This window comes from Trichechus manatus, unplaced genomic scaffold (genome assembly GCF_000243295.1).
Source record: "Trichechus manatus latirostris isolate Lorelei unplaced genomic scaffold, TriManLat1.0 scaffold00014, whole genome shotgun sequence".
In the NCBI taxonomy this organism is placed as follows: Eukaryota; Metazoa; Chordata; class Mammalia; order Sirenia; family Trichechidae; genus Trichechus; species Trichechus manatus.
In genome coordinates this window covers 22,350,392-22,367,293 of record NW_004443950.1, presented here as the reverse complement: position 1 = coordinate 22,367,293, position 16,902 = coordinate 22,350,392, and the positions used below count along the sequence as shown (strand labels likewise).

The window sequence follows — 16,902 nt, the reverse complement described above, 5'->3', positions numbered from 1 at the left end:
TTTTTGGACTATTCATAAGATTACTTATTCTTCCCCATGCTAGCAAAATGAAACTGTGTTTTTGTGTAAAATTTATTTAGACTCATAACAGCTAGCATTTCTGGTGTCCTGATAGTTTTAAATTTCATTTCCAGTGAAAGATACAATTAGGTTCTCTACTGGAAGAGTTAAGTGAAAACTTTTGTCATTGATATCACAGGAAATAGTTTGAAGGCAGAGATGCAAAATCAAAATAACCATTAGCGCCATCAAAGGCGTCTGAATGGCTCACTGTACCTGCAATGATGGGAACGATGAGATAGAATGCACTGAGATAATCTGTTCACCCACTGGTGGGTGTGAGATGCTGAGAATGCCCTCGTCATGAAATGTGAAATTGCACAGCTCAAGTAGAAAACCTCTAGCGTTCAGCAGCTTTCACCAGGCCCCTTCCTGTGGTCAGAGGTGGGGCCCAGTTATTTTCACACTGTGGTGAGGAATGACATGCAGCCAAGACTCAGGCCCAAGCTGGCTCATCACCAAGCTTGACTGTCCCGTTGGGTGCCAGCAGTACCGCACCATGACCTTGGTGCTCGGAGGAGGGCCAGGACTGGGACAGAGTGTTGTAGCTTTTCCATGTCAGAGTGAGGATGTGCCAGACACAACACTTCCAGTGGATTTCAGCTGTCCACCTTCAGTAAGGACGTTGGGCCGCCTTTCCACAGTCAGGAAAATTCCGTCTTCACTGATTCCTTCCATCAGTCGACCGTCTTCTCCCTTTTATGCTTCGAGCTGGGCCGTGAGCTCCACAGCAAGCTGCTTTCAGTAGTTTAGGAATTTGTTTTCTTGCTTTTAACTGTGCTAAGGGTTTTTCTATCTAGGTGAGTGGTTGTATAGGTTACTCAAAAGGTGCTGGCTGCCCAATTTCCTTACACCCTGGGTCACGTCCCACTTTCTGCTGGTTCCTCACTGTTAGATGTGGCCCCTGAGCTCCTGGAGCACAGGCTGCCGAGTCCAAAGCCAGGTGCGCTGCAGGTGCCTGGTAGGAGCTTTGCTGCTGAGTGAAGAAAGGGTTGGGCATGTCAGCCGAAGTGTTCCCTGGGAATTGTCACCACGTAGGTGCACCCTGTGTGTGGATGTGCATGTCTACCCTGTTTGTCAGGATACGGGGTCGGGGCTGGCTGTGACAGGTGGTCCCTCTAGGGACATGGATGGGCATTCGCTGCGGGGGGCCCAGAGGGGAGGCGTTCCCCCGTGCTTGCTCCCCGGAGGCCTGGGTGAAAGGAGTAATAACACCTTCCAGGAGCATGCCAGGATCCCTGCAGGGAGCCCGCCTCCTCCAGCCCCACAAGTGCTTATGACTGCATCTGGACCCAATCCTTTCCCAGCAGGCTAAACGATCCTTTGGTTCCTCAATGTATGCATTCGTATGTTTCTAGAGTGCTACCAGTTAGGGAATCCCCGTTCCTCCTTCAGCGTAGTCGTGCATCATGTACACACACGCGCACACACACACACACGCATGCACACACGCACACACACGTGCGCGCGCACACACAAGCGCACACACACACACTTCTCTATGCAGCAGCTGCAGGTGGTTTCTTGCTTCTCACAACTTTGGATTCAGCCTCTCAGGCACATTTTCACTGCTTCTCTGTTATTTGTAGCCTTGCTTGGACTGCCCTGTTGCACTCAGGTGCCCTGAGGGCAGGTACATAGAAGGCCCCTGGCCAATACTTACTGAATGGCTGTGTTAAGGGGTAAATGAATTCCGGATGGGGACATGTCAAGGCTGGAGAAATTGGGGCCGATCAGGTTTTGTGAGTCCCAGGCTGGGCCTGAGGCCAGCTCGTCCTGCCTCGACTGCATTGGCCGAGGGACAGCACACCAGTTACTCCAGGCTCTTTCCAAGAACTCACTCCCTTTTCTTGCTCTGAGTCAAGAGCAGGCATTGGTTATGGCTGGTCCATCACAGTGGCTGTGGCTGCACCTGCAGGTGGAATCCTGGGATGCTGGGTCACACAGGACTTTGTGATGCCTGTCTGGTGCGGCCCTGCCTCACAGGGGGCTGTGCCCAAGCTTCTCCCTGGCTCCTACTGACATCCATGCCCAGAGGGGCAGAGGCCTGCAATCCCCAGGGTTTCTCCTGGCAGCTGGCCAGCTCCACTGAAATCCTGGGGTCTCCCAGGGACCCCACGATGGGCAGTTGAGTTCTGAAGGAGATTATTGCTCTCTGTCTGTCTCCTAGTCCATCAGCTGAGCTATCAGCAGTGATCTAAGCCTGAGATGGTCTCCATGAGCACATAGGGTGAGGGACCTGGTGCTGGAGGTAGCTTTCAGTTGGTGGCTTCTAGTCCTGGTGGGTAGCCAGAGACCCTTCTAACTCTTGATAATTTCTAATTGTGGATGCTTTTTGGACAAGTCACATGAAGTTGGAGGGATGATGGTTCTCCTGCATGGCGACATTTCCCCTGTGGGCTGTGTTTACAGGGCAGCAGTCTGTACTTCCGTTCATCCCCTCAGTCGGTACATACTGACCCGACAGTGAGCCAGCACTGCTCTCGATCGCTACCCTCACAGCAAGGGTCAGCAGCAAAACTTGGCCACGGTGGTAAGCTGTGAGGAAGACAGTAAGGTGATGAAGTAGAAAGGGAATGGGGGTGTGGACTTCAGATGGGTGGGCAGAGAGGACCTTTGCAAGAAGGTGATATGTGCGCTGAGACCTGAATAATAAGAAGGAGCCAACTCTGAAGAGCTCGGGCAGCACATTCTAGCACATTCCATCTCTCTTCAGCTGGAGTCTCAGCAACGACATCTGAAGACCAGTTACTTAAAAGGGTTTAAGAAGCTTTGTTGATTCAGAGAAAAAAATTTATTTGAGTAGAATAAAGAAAATTCCATACTTAAGCTGAACTTGAAAATTCCCCATGTTCATTATTTGACAAGTTGAGCATTATTTGTTCAGCATGAACAGGGAGGAGGGGGTGCTCAGAAGGATGGTCTTCAACTTCATGCCCCCTCATCCAACCCAATTTGTAGTCTTGCTGCATTGCACATTCTGCTCCTCTCCCTCCTGCTGAATTTGCGTCAGCTCATCAGCAGCAACCTGAAAATAGCCCATCTTCCTGGATTCATGTCTTCTGAGCCGGCCAACTGGGCAGTCATTGGAAGTGCGCCAGCCATGTTGGCTCTGGACTTTCCAAACTTCCACAGAGCTGTTGGGTGGAATTCTGAGCACTCCCATGTGGCTTCAGGGTCATGCCTCCTGTTTGCTCAGGAGAGGCGCTCCTCCAGCTGAACAGGGCTGGGAAGGTGGAGAAAGGGCGGTGGTCAGGGCCCTGGGAGCCATCGTTCCGGCCTGAGCTGTCCTGCTTCAGCTCCTCCCTGCAGGGCGGTGGGTGGGTGAACGCTGGACCGTCCAGTCTTGTCCACCATGCGCCTTCGGTGCCAAGGACAGGGCCTGGCACACAGTGGGAACTCAGCAACTTTGTGGAATGATTGCGAGAATCTCCGTGAGAAATTACTACTTTCTGACCAGTCTCCAAAATGGGTTTCTTCTTTTTCTTTCTTTCTTTTCTTTTTTTTTGTGAATGCAGACTGACACCTGAAACAAAAAGGAAAGATGGCAAATTGGAACCTTCTTCTGTGTGTGCTTCTGTGTGTGTGTGTATGTGTGTGAACGTGGACAGAGGTGTCCGTACCGTTGTTCATGCATTCATGGACGGTGCACCACCGTGCACCACCCTTGCAGCCCTCTCCCTCCTGCACACAAACATCTCTGTTTCTTTTCTTCCCCTCCACTGCAAGATGGGATTGCAGCCCCTCTCCTCTTGCCAGGGAAGCCAGGACTCCCGTTGGAGACCATCCAAGCCAGGCGTAGTGGGCCTGGCTGGAGGCCGTGCAGACCGCAGCCCTGGTCCCTGCCTGGGCTGAATGTGCTTCCTCCATAGTTGAGTTCTGTCAACATAGGCCCCCAGAGGGAGCCGTTTGGCCCAGGAGTTCGTCCTGGCTGGGGCCGAGTGCTGCTCCTGGACCACCTGGCTGGCCAACACATCTCAGCATTGGGATAAAAAGAGGATGGATGTGCAAACCCGATTCCAATGGTAGCAAACACAGCGTTTGGACTCCTTCAGGTGGAAGGCAGGTCTGGAAATAGAAGGACGGGAGACATGGGCTCATTGTCTTTCAAAGTACAGCTCCCACACTTTCTGAGGTGGAAGGGGCTCTCTCCTCCCCCACGTGAGTGCTCTGGATTTAGCTTCTCTGCGGGGCTGGAGAAGGGGCAGGAAGGACTATTAAAGACAATTATGCAGGCCAGCTTTGAGTGTTAGTATTTAACAAACAGCTTTGAGTTCTCATTTTCTGCAAAACACATACTGCAGGTACAATTTGTACTCATTACTGTATGTTGGGAAAGTTATTAAAAACGCTCAAACTTGGTGAGCCTTCCTGTGGCATCGTCCCTGGATTTTAATTGGTTTTTATCTAGTTCTATAAAAGATCTCTTTAAGCCCAATCAAAGTCCCTGCCTCAGCTATCTTGCCAGTTGAAGGACAGGGTGAGTCCATGGTAGGTGTGAAATTTTTACCTCTACCCAAATCAGTAGAGTCTCAACAATCAATTAAGATTCCGTCATGAGATAATTTATGCTTCTCTTGATGGGCAGTTACCAGATGACAAAATAACAGTGTTTCGTAACATAAGGGTTAAATCTTGATCTCAGAGGTTTGCAAAGCCGCTACTCCCAGTCTCCTTAAAATTTAATATACCTCGTTAATGCTTCCTTGCAAACACTGAAGGATTTTTATGATTATAATCATGTGTTACAGCACCTAGTACTGTTTCTAAGCAGCATACTAATCAGCTTAATGAGATATTACTGCACTTTTTGTTGACTAAAGCAAAATCCCTTTTATTGTTCTAAAGCCTGTCCTTTATTTTTTTCCCAAAACATTATCTTGTTTTATTATGTACCAGTAAATATCATGCCGTTGGATCTTTTTTTTTTCTTTTTTGGCCAAATCATAAAATGATCTCTTTCATCTCAGACTGGTGAATGTATTGAATATTGTAAATGGAAACAAGCTCCAAGTGAGCGTTTACTTGGTCTTGCAGGGAAGCCGTTCTGCTCAAACGCAAACTTTTGAATGGAACCAACAGGTACAGACGCTGCAAAAGGGGGAGGGGAGAAAAGTTAAACACGTAGATCCTTGATTTGTTATTAGGTGTTGGAAGTGGTAAAACATCAATAATTTAAATGCGAATGAATAATTGCAGTCTGTAAATAGAAAATACAAGGAAGACTATCTATCCCCAAAACAAATTGGAGGAGCAATGCCATATTGCATAATTGGCATTTAATAATTCATTTTTTTATTATTGTTTTTTGACTATCATTCCTTAGCATTATGTGTAGGTAAGGCATGAAATGCAAATTTCCCGCCAGCTGACGCTGTTGAATCATTGCGCCCCGGTGCCTGGCACACTTCTGAAGTCTCTCTTTACTTTCAGGGATGGAAGAAGCAAGTCTGTGCCTTGGAGTGTCCTCGGCGGCGCCGGAAGCCGAGCCCCACCTGAGCGGCCCCGTCCTCAATGGCCAGTATGCCATGAGTCAGAAGCTGCACCAGATCACCTCGCAGCTCAGCCATGCCTTCCCCGAGCTGCATCCGCGTCCCAACCCCGAGGAGAAGAACCCTGCGCCCCTGGAAGAGAAGGCCCACTTGCCCATGAGTGGCCAGCCCATGGGCAGTCAGATGGCACTCCTGGCCAACCAGCTCGGCCGGGAGGTCGACACCAGCCTCAATGGGCGGGTGGACCTGCAGCAGTTCCTCAACGGGCAGAACCTGGGCATCATGTCCCAGATGAGCGACATCGAGGACGATGCCCGCAAAAACCGCAAGTACCCTTGCCCCCTCTGTGGCAAGCGCTTCCGCTTCAACAGCATCCTCTCCCTGCATATGCGGACCCACACCGGCGAGAAGCCCTTCAAGTGCCCCTACTGCGACCACCGGGCGGCTCAGAAGGGGAACCTCAAGATCCACCTGCGCACCCACAAGCTGGGCAACCTGGGCAAGGGGCGCGGGCGAGTGCGTGAGGAGAACCGCCTGCTGCATGAACTGGAGGAGAGAGCTATCCTGCGGGACAAGCAGATGAAGAGCAGCCTGCTGCAGCCCCGGCCTGACCTGAAGCCCCCGCCGCACACCCAGCAGGCCCCGCTGACCGCCTGCCACCTAGCCCTGCCCGCCAACCACAGCACGCCGGACGTCGCCAACCCGGCGCCCTCGCCCAAGCCGGCCAGCGTGCAGGAGGACGCGGTGGCCCCGGCGGCCGGCTTCCGCTGCACCTTCTGCAAGGGCAAGTTCAAGAAGCGGGAGGAGCTGGACCGCCACATCCGCATCCTGCACAAGCCCTACAAGTGCACGCTCTGCGACTTCGCGGCCTCGCAGGAGGAGGAGCTCATCAGCCATGTGGAGAAGGCCCACATCACGGCCGAGTCGGCCCAGGGCCAGGGCCCCAGCGGCGGCGGGGAGCAGTCAGCCAACGAGTTCCGCTGCGAGGTGTGCGGCCAGGTGTTCAGCCAGGCCTGGTTCCTCAAGGGCCACATGCGGAAGCACAAGGACTCCTTCGAGCACTGCTGCCAGATCTGCGGCCGGCGCTTCAAAGAGCCCTGGTTCCTGAAGAACCACATGAAGGTACACCTCAACAAGCTGTCCGTGAGGAACAAGTCCCCCAGCGACCCCGAGGTGCCCGCGGGCAGCATGTCCCAGGATGCCCACGCCAACCTGTACTCCAGGTACCTCTCCTGCCTGCAGAGCGGCTTCATAGCCCCAGACAAGGCGAGCCTGAGTGAGCCCAGCCAGCTCTACGGCAAAGGGGAGCTGCCCATGAAGGAGAAGGAGGTCCTGGGGAAGCTGCTGTCTCCCGTCTCCAGCATGGCCCACGGCGTCCCCGAGGGGGACAAGCACTCCCTCCTGGGGTGCCTCAACCTCGTGCCTCCACTGAAATCCAGCTGCATCGAGCGGTTACAGGCGGCGGCCAAGGCGGCGGAGATGGACCCGGTGAACAGCTACCAGGCTTGGCAGCTCATGGCCAGGGGCATGGCGATGGAACATGGCTTCTTGTCGAAAGAGCATCCGCTACAGCGCAACCACGAGGACGCTTTGGCAAACGCCGGAGTGATGTTTGATAAGGAGAAGCGGGAGTACGTGTTAGTGGGAGCAGATGGCTCCAAACAGAAAATGCCTGCTGACTTGGTTCACAGCACTAAAGTGGGCAATCAGAGAGACCTGCCAAATAAGCTCGACCCTTTAGAAGGCAGTCGGGATTTTCTGTCACACGGGCTGAACCAGGCGCTCGATTACAACCTGCACGGTCACGGGAACATGAAGGAGAAGCCCACCGAGTGCCCCGACTGCGGCCGGGTGTTCCGCACCTACCACCAGGTGGTCGTGCACTCCCGCGTCCACAAGCGGGACCGCAAAGGTGATGAGGACGGGCTGCACGCCTGCCTGGACGAGAGGCGTGGCTCTGGCAGTGACCAGGAGTCCCAGTCGGTCAGTCGCTCCACCACGCCAGGCTCCTCCAACGTCACCGAGGAGAGCGGCGTCGGCGGCGGCCTCTCCCAGACCGGGAGTGCCCAGGAGGACAGTCCGCACCCCTCCTCGCCGTCCTCCTCAGGTAGGTTGGCCAGGAAGATGGTGGTACCCACGGGCAGTGGTGGCTCTCAGGAAGGCCCTTGGGGGCTGCCTGGTGCCGCACTCGGCCTCGGCTGGAGAAGGGCCCCGGTTGCTCTTCAGAGTCCGATCCGAGGTCACGTGGTTGGATGGAGTCTGTTGGGTGGGTTGGACACTGCCCTGCCACAGAGAAGGCCATCATTTAAACTCTTGGTCTTCCGTTGAACAACGACTACAGGGGAACTAAGTTGATCTTCCCGCCTTGTGGTGGAGATGGCTAGGGGGCCCTTTTTCCAATGGGTCATTGACTGCATGTCCTGTGCCATTACACAGCCCATGTCATGCCCTTGACCCAGCCTGCCATTGCCTAGTCTCTGGAGCCCTGGGCTGGCTTTGGGCTCCATCCACGGTGTGGGTATACAAGTTGACACCCTTGCTATCTTTCCCTATAAGTGTGTTCCCATAGTTCTCTCACCTGGGCACCCCAGGCTCCTTCTCCACACCAAACTTGCCTTCTATCGGCTTCCAAAATCACAACATGGCCTACCTGTTGGGCCCTCTTCCCTGAAGAACCACGGCACTTCCCTCTGACAGTTTAGGAAAGCACAGAGGTTTGAAACACAGATGCGCGGCTGTCTGGCTTACACTGTACTGCGTTGCACGGGTAACACAGCTCTGGGGCCTAAAAAAGCACAGCAGAAAAACCTGTCATCAAAACGTCTGTGAAATGCTGAAGCTTCCTGGCCCAGTACGGGGAGGGGGGGAAAGAAAAAAACCAGTAGCCTAAGATGCCTAAGTTAAAATTGCTCCCTAACAGCAGGTAAGATGTTGCCTTCATCCAGATTTCCAAGGCCCCTTACTAATGGATAGTAAACTGAAAGTTATATCTGTAGCCTTTTGTAAAGAAAGCACCTCGCTAATACTGTAATCATTCTGCAGCCTAACAGAGGAAATCATGCCATAACAAATACCCTGTTACTAATGGCAACATTGATTTCTGCAATCAGCCATTAAGTCTAGAAAATGAAAGACAGTTTGAGGCACCTCAAGGCCCTGCATTGCCCACTGTTAAAGATGTGGCAGCAGACTGCTGAGGGTCATTTTTTTTATTTAGGGTTTCTCTTCTCTCGCTCACTCTTTTTCTCCCCCTTCACACTTCCAATGACTGTTGTAGCCCTGGAAGCAATTCCCTGCTACAGTTACCAAGTAGATGCCAGTTTCGTTCTGTTGTTATTGTCATGCTTCAGTTTACCCTTCTTCTAGGACAAAATTAATCTAAAAATGAAACGTGAGTCTGCTGGCTTGTTACAGACCAGTAAAGAATTGTTAAGACACATAAATCTGAATAGCACATTCCAGAGATTCCGATAGCACTTAGTGCTGTTGCTTAAATACCCATGAGACACTGGCTACTCCTGGGGCCCTGGAAGCCTTTGCAATTTATTGCTGGTGAGACACTTTAGAAGAGTCCAACCAGGGACACGAGTCCCATGGAGGGGTGAGGTCCGGCTACATGGGGTGACTGCTACAGGGAGCACGCTAAGGCACACGGGGAGGGTCTTCGCGATTCACTACCTGATATCAGGGACTCTATAACAACGTATCTCTACGCCGCGGAGGCAGCAAAGTGCCAGACCTCTCACTGCCAGGAGCAACTCCTTCTGGGCTCCCATGAAGGGCTCTCTTCTCCTGGGGGTGGGCATAGTCTCGCTGTTTGTAGATCGGGGACCTTTAAGGGGCAGAAGGCAGAGAGCAACCTGGCCCTCCTAAGTTTCTGGAGTGACGTGCGGTTAACACTGACAGATTTCCATCCGTCTTCAGGTCGCCGCAGAATATTCTAACGCCAAATGTTCGGCTTCATTAGTGACGTGTTTGCCTGTTTTTCTCACCTTCTGGCCAAGTGATACAGCCTCGTGCTATCCCTATCTCTCTTGCTTCCATATCTCTGAGCACTCGGTGGAAAAAAAAAAAAAAAAAACCCCATTTTGCTTGAAAGAACCAACCGTGCTTGTGACTCAAGAGAGAATTAGACTTGAGTTGCATTCTCGTCTTATTTTATTTTCCTCACTGAAGTGCCTTACAGTTGTGAATACGGAGCCTTGCATTTTTGGTTGATCGCTTTGTTTTCATATTCAAATGAGCCTCTTTCATAATTTTAGGACTAAGTAGGAAAATTGATGGCAGAGTAACATGCAGCCCAAATCAGTTGCAGGTCAGGGGCATTGAAGTTCTCCTGCGGTTGGGACCCTTAACCAAATCTAGTTAGTCTTCCCTCTTATTTCCAACAAGTATGACTTGTATAAAGTGCTATGAAAATAAGCATTTAAATGAAAAGCTTGGCACAATAGGTATTTTATTATTACCTGTTAGAGAGAAGCCTGCAAGGTAGAGAGGGAAAAAAAAATCTTTAAGCCCTTAAGTAGAGAAAGAAGTACTTATTAAGGCTTCTATTAACAAATAACTGCAAACCAGCGTTTTACAAATTTCTCAGACTGCATAACAATGTCGCAAAACTTAATTTGCATCACTTGATTCTTTTTTTTTGTTGAAAACTGGGTCAGTAGGGCCTGAGAAACTATTTTTTCAGAACTTAACCAATGGATTCGTCTTTATAAATTGCTGCTCTTAACATGATAGTAGTTCTGAATTCATCATAAAAAACCTTTTTACAGAGAGCCTCTTAGAACGGATCTCCAGAAGAAGACTTACAATGAGTGGTAGACATGTCCTTTGTTATCTGATGTAATTCTTTGCAAAGGAGGATTGGGAACCGAGTGGCTGTTTAAAAATGTCTTTCTCAGACCGAGACGAAGAAGGGGTCAAGTTTGCAATCAAACAGTTATTGCCGAGATGGGCGACTGTCACTGGCTAGGCTAATGTGGGATGCCGCTGTTTGTTATGTGAGCAAAAGAACGTTTGAATCAGTGAACATGTGAAAATGATTCCAGTGAACCAGAAAATGTGTTTGTTCTTTGGCTCGCCAAACTGCTGAGAACCAAGCTTAAGATCAACTGCGAAAACTCGGACCTCTGACAAATTGAGAGGTCATATTTTCTAACAGAAAATGGACAGAACGAGCCGCACACATCATCTCCCGGTCTTTTCCCTTTGTCTTATGATTGTTGTGGTTTATTCGACTAACTAATAATTTCACACTATCGTGGATGTCATTTCTGCCCTCCCTGTACAAGGCAAAAGGAAACTATTTGGAGAGCAGCAACTTCTAAATTTTACTAATTTATGACATTTAGAAAGCAGGGCGGGTGTTTAGACGCCTCGCTGTGTCTGGCTTGCATGCAAACGCTCCGATGGAATTAATCTCTGCGTCTTCCCCTAAAATCTCCTCTAAGACTGTGCTTGGGTCCTGTCTTTACTCTGAGTCAGAAAACCACCAAAGTTCTGTTTCTTCAGATTTTGCTTTGGAAATCATGCTCAGAATAATTAAAACTTAATGTACTAAGAAACGATACTGTTCATTATATCCAACAGGGCAGTTACCTTCTGCATCCCCCATAATTTTGGAGTGGGGATAATTGAAGTCTTGACAGTGGGAAGGGGGTAATTGAATGCATTGACCCTCTGTTCCTTAAATAAAGTCGGCTAAGTTACACGATCAATGGGAAGCTAGGAAGAGATGAAAATATTGTTAACCCCTACTACTTCTGGTGTAATATTTTGAGATGGACAAGGATTATTTGATCAGCTGGGCTGGAAGCCTTGCGGGTCTTCTTTTGTTGCTTGTGCTGCATTCCTGAAATGCTGGTCTCCATCCTGTGTAGGGCCATTGACCACAGCATCTAAGGCCTTTATCCTTGCATTTCCATCGAGTGATATGATAGCTTTTCTTTCTTTTCCACCTCTTTTTCTTATGTGGCTTCACCTCCCAGCCCCCATTCATCATAACCACTGTCTGCTCCACACAAACAAATCCAGGCCCCCAAAATAAGAAAAGAGAAAAAAAGAAAAAAATTTAAGTCCGAGGATTAAGATCTTCATTTTTTTCTTCTTCTTCTTTTTTTTTTTTTTTTTGCTTGTGCATTCCAATTGTTCTTAAAATATTTGGCAATGTCAATTAGTAACTGAGCAGAGTTAGCTGATGAACACAATTTTCCAGTAGACTGAGCACCCTATTGTTGCCGAGCGAACAGCAGATTTCTGAGGTCATTATCATTCGCTGGTTGCTTGGCCCAGCTGCTTCCTGCTGCAAAAGCCAAACCTTATACTGGAGCTTGGGGATGGTGAGCAGCAACAGGGGGCTGGGAGGGAGAGGGGAGCTGGCTGCTGAGAGAAGACAGTCATTATAAGCAGAGGAAACAGAAAGTAAAAGTTTCCAGGCAATTCCAGGAAAACTGCCCTATCAGGCTTCTCCTTCCTGCTCTTTTCCAACCTTCTTCCACCTCCAGACAGGGAATTACAAGGACTAGGGGATGGATGCCCCCTGGGCACTGGGGCAACTAATCCCTTTGCTGAGCAGAACTTTGGAAAACAATAATCTCATTTATAAATTTACTTTTTTTTTTAACCCAATCAAAAGCATGTTAGTGATTTCTTCATAGACAGACTCCTTCACTTTTATTCCCCCATCACCCCAAAAGTGAATTTTTTTTTTTTTTTTTTTAGACCATCTAACTTGAAACCGGCAAACTTGAGCGTGACAATCAGGGAGCATTGTTTACTTGTGCAGAGGGACTGCTTGAGCAAGATAATAGCCTGAAATTCCTTGTAAGATGTGGATGGGGGGAGGTGGCCCCCCTGCTTCCCCTTTTTTCTACACACCCTCTCCTTGTCTCCCTCCTCCTCCCCCCGCCTAATTTGGGAGCTGGTTCAGGGAGATGAAAAGCCACACTTTTTTAAAGCTCAGCTGTTAAAACCCAGCGCCATATGCAGCCCACCAGTCCCCGGCATGGAAGTGTGTGCAGGCAGCCCGCCGTGTTTGTGGAGATTTACAGAGGCTCGGCTTGTGTGTGTCAAAGCTGGGCCCAGGCAGATGCTGGCGCAGGCCTTTCCCGTGAGCCTTGGTGGCTGCCCGCCTAGATCGATAGGCTGCAGAACCTGGGGGCTCTTTCCTGGAGGTGTCAGATGGGGCAGAGCTCTGAGGTCCCCGTGACCTCCTGCTGGTCTGTAGTGTGGTCTGTCTGCTCAGGGCCACGTGCAGAAGCTGAGATTAAAGGATCTCTCAGATGCTAACTACTTTGGGGAAACCAGAGCTGGCCCTGGTGTCTGTCACATTGTCCTCCTCCTTCACCGGGAGCCGGGCTCCTACCAGCAGCTCCTGTTTGCAACTTCCGTTCACTTGGTGCACTCCAATTATTTTGTGTTTAGGAACTATTATTTGGGAACAGTCAGTAGTACTCGGCTCTGGGCATTTGCTGCCTCTCTTGCCCCTTTGCCCGTCACTATAAATACCACTTCCAGGGCACTGCCCGGTGGCACTGTCACACAGCATGTGTGAACAAGAGAAATTGTCCCGACTCTGAAAGTCTTCAGTTTGGGAGTGTGGTGCAGAAGATGAGTGATGTACAGTTCCAGAAGCAAAGCCCTGCCTGCCTTCCAGCCCATCTCCAGGAGAACACTCAGGGTCGAGATGGATCTGATTCATGGAGGCCGGATCGCTCGGGTCCTGGCATGGGTGACCCCTGGTGTCTCCCCTGGCCCATCTTCGGGGCGGGCACCGTGAGGCCAGTGCCCCTCCTTCTCGCTGGGGATGCTGTGAGAGACAATGTGGAAGCTCTGAGAAGCCCAGAGGGCTCCCCAGTGCTTCCCTTCTGTACCGTATTAACGCACAAGCCCGAGGAACCAACAGTCATTTAAATCTAAATTTAATGGTAATAAGGAAAACACAGATTAGCTAAGGACAGGTTACAATGAGGCAAAGTATTAAGCAGTCAATTTTCAAAATAAAGCATGAAGCATTAGCCGCTGCGGGATTCCCATTAACTTGAATGGGAGATTCTTCGGGGCTGCAGTCCTGGCCGCCACCTTGGGCGTTTTATGAGGCCGCCACCATTGGGTGTGTTGGCTGGAATTAGCAGTTTGCTTTGCAAACGGCCAGTGTGTCTTCTGTTTGAGGGTTTGGCCAAAAGCAGGTATCATGAGCTTCCAGGGGCAGCGTTTCACCCACTCACTTACTATACCTTCAGGTAAGTGGACAATTACGCCCACTCCATTAGCACTTGAGCCCTGGTGGTGCAGTGGTTAAGAGCTACAGCTACTAACCAAAAGGTCGGCAGTTCAAATCCACCAGCTACTCCCTGGAAACCCTATGGGGCAGTTCTACTCTGTCCTCTAGGGTCGCTATGAGTTGGAATCGACTTGCCCATACTGGGTTTTATTTTTTTGGTTTATGTTAGCACCAGAGTCTGGGTGGCACACGCGGTTTGTGATTGGTTACTAACCTAAAGGTTGGAGGTTTGAACCCAGCCAGCCACTCCATGGAAGAAAGGCCTGGCGAACTGCTTTCATAAAGTTCACAACCAATGGAGTAGTCCTGCTCTGTAACACACTGGGTTGCCATGAGTCGGAATCAACTCGATGGCAATTTTCTTTTTTTTTTTTATCTTAGCATTGCCAGGGGCCACTTCTGCAGAGCTGGGGCAGCCTCTGTTTGGGGGCAGCTTGGGGTTCCCCTGCCCACTCTTCTCTACCAGGCTGCTTATTTCTGCAAAGCCCTTCTTTGGTGGGAAGCTTTGCACCCCACTTATAAGGAGCCCACTCCTGGGAAGAGGAAGTTCTGAAAGGCATCCTTGCCTTATACCCAGCTGGGATTCTTGAGTGCCCTCCTCCCAGAGAAGGTTCTGGGGGTCTCAGAGCAGCAGGGGAAGGGGCAAGCTAGCATGCTAAGAGCAAGCTTCAATGCTACCCCTGTTTCAGTGGCCCTCAAGATCCCACTGGATTCTTGGGAGTAGACCCCTGGGATGCATGGGAATCCTGGAATGGAGAGCTGAGGGAGTCCGCTGGGGAAGAACAGTGTGGTGGTGAGCCTTTCTCCCTGCCTGTGAAGTCGGAGAAGGAGCGAGCAGTTAGCACCTTTAACCATGGAGCTGTTTCTCGGAGCATTGATGGTAGGGGTGGAAAACACCTGCAGAGATCAGGAGATTGGATTTGTGCAGACTCCCTAAATTCCTAATGACTGGGCTGGAACCTTTGCCATTGGTGACCCTTGGGCCCGCTTGCTGCCCTTCTGGGTTCCTCACCTCCCCTTGTCTCCCTACCCTCTGTGGGCATCTGACAAACTCATCCCATCAGCCTTATTGATGGGGCAGCAAGTTCAGGAGGAGGCGGCTTCTCGAGGCTTGCAAATGCAGAGAGCTTTGGGAAAGGGGCTCTCTGGGAGGGGTGCAGGGCAGAGGGGTGGGCAGGCAGGTGGCAGGGGGCTCTCTGATCTCCCAGGGAAGTGTGCTTCGCAGAAACCGAGAGGAGCTGTGTGTCCCCCTTGTCTTTTCCTGGCAGGACAGGGTGATGGCAACATTTACTTAAGCTGTGGAGTTTGGCACTGCTGCTGCCAGGCACCATCTGGAAAGCCCTTCCCAGAAAGCCATGGACCCTCCCAGAAGGAATACGGGGAGCAGGACGTGGGCCCAGCTTTGGGGATTTTTTCTGGGGCGGAGCCTGAGCATCAAGGCACCTGAGCAGGGCTGCCTTCCTCCGGGAGCTGGGGAGCTAAAGCGGGCCCTCCCTGGTTTGCACGCAGGCTTATCTCTTCTAGGCCTCACCAGTAAATTCTGCAGCCAGATCTGGTTCAGCTTCTCTTTCTCAGGCTGTACTCACTTTCCTTGGGCTGTACGTCCATGCATTCATTTTGCCTTGCATTCCACTCACTGTTTCACCTAAGTACTTGTATGTCGCCGGCGTGGTGGTGTGGAGCCGGCGGAGACTGTTCTGGTTAGTTACTGATATAACCCTGTAATACCAGGGCTTATTAGCAATAACATAAGAAAGGAACATTGTGTGCCTTTAAAACGCGCTAGAGAGACAGGATCTAGAGCGTGGCGGCTGTGGCTTGGGACAAACAGCGGAAAAGCTAAGCACAGAGATTTGACACCATCCTTTTCCTGATCCACATCTTCCAAAAAGTCTGCAGAGTCCCAAAACAATGCGTGTCTGAACACTGTCTGCTGCTACCTGTTGGGTGGGCCACGGCGAAATGAAGGGCTGCGGTCCAGGTGGAGTTCACTCACTTCCTGTTTTGTTTCCCACCAGGAGAAGGTTGTCCAGGGCTTGGCTCCTCGGGGGCCCCGTTTCTTGGTTGCTGCAAGCCTTGGGGTTTTGTGTGACATGTGGCATGTGTCTGAGAGAAGTGGGAAGCATAGCACAAGCTGGCTCCTTGGCTGGGCTGCCCACCATGCCACGGGGGGGGTGGCCCCCTGTTTAGGGTACCCAGCCAGGATGCTGACTTGGATGGGAGCATGAGGAGGTAGGTCATGGGTAGGCTCGCCTTTTAACACTTTGTCACTTGCTTCTAAAGGATGATGCCGTTTGTCAGCTTTGCCACCTTTGGGGACCCTTTGTATGTCTGACTCTGATTCAGGTCTAGGAGATTTTCAGAGGAATCACTTCTCCCGGTTCACTCCTTATCCCCAGCAGAGGCTCCGTGTTAGACTGTACCTCTCCTGTTGTCTGATGGACTGTCCAGTGCCATAGGACACGTGGTGAAACTGGTGTCTTCTCTTCGTTACAGTAATGTCGAGAAACTTAACTCAGTGGTCGGCGTTCGTGGGTTTGGACACCCTCAGCTGTCTTCAATCACCTTGAGAGGCATTTTGGAAAGTTCCCAGCGTGCTTCTGTTTAGGTCCACATGGAATGTGTGCTGTGGTTGCTTCCTTGAAGACCAGGGCAGATGCTTGCTTCCCTTTTACTGCTAAATACATATTGCTTAATTTGTTGCTAAAATAGGTGTTTTACTTTTTTTTTTTTTTTTTTAAGTAATTAGCCATGAAACATTGAATTGAAGTGATCCGTCCGCAAAGCTGCAATGTGACCTAGAATAATACTGGTTGTGCGAGGGGCCTTGGAGGTGCCAATCCTAGCTGGAGCCTGACCCCTTCAAAATGCCCTTCACCTCTGACCTTCGAGCCCTGTTCACTTGGTCTCCTCCAAGAGGGACATTGACTAATTTCGTTGTTGCTGTTTAATGACCTTTTACTATTATTTTTCTTACTATAAAGTAATTTTTCTTTATCTTGGGCACTTAGAAAATATATAATAAATAAAAATAAGAAAAATAATTAAAAAATATGTATGTCCACC

At 50.4% G+C, this 16,902-nt stretch overlaps 1 protein-coding gene across 2 annotated transcripts in view; it reads left to right on the top strand.

The window, feature by feature from the left end:
* The first annotated feature begins 5,491 nt into the window (after positions 1-5,491).
* ZNF536 (zinc finger protein 536) overlaps positions 5,492-16,902 on the top strand; it is a 294,926-nt gene continuing 283,515 nt past the window's right edge. For both annotated transcript variants that reach the window (XM_023726956.1, XM_004371622.1), the window contains exon 1: positions 5,492-7,659. In XM_023726956.1, coding sequence (XP_023582724.1) covers positions 5,496-7,659 — 2,164 coding nt within the window. In that variant the 5' untranslated portion in view covers positions 5,492-5,495. The remainder of the gene's footprint in view (positions 7,660-16,902) is intronic.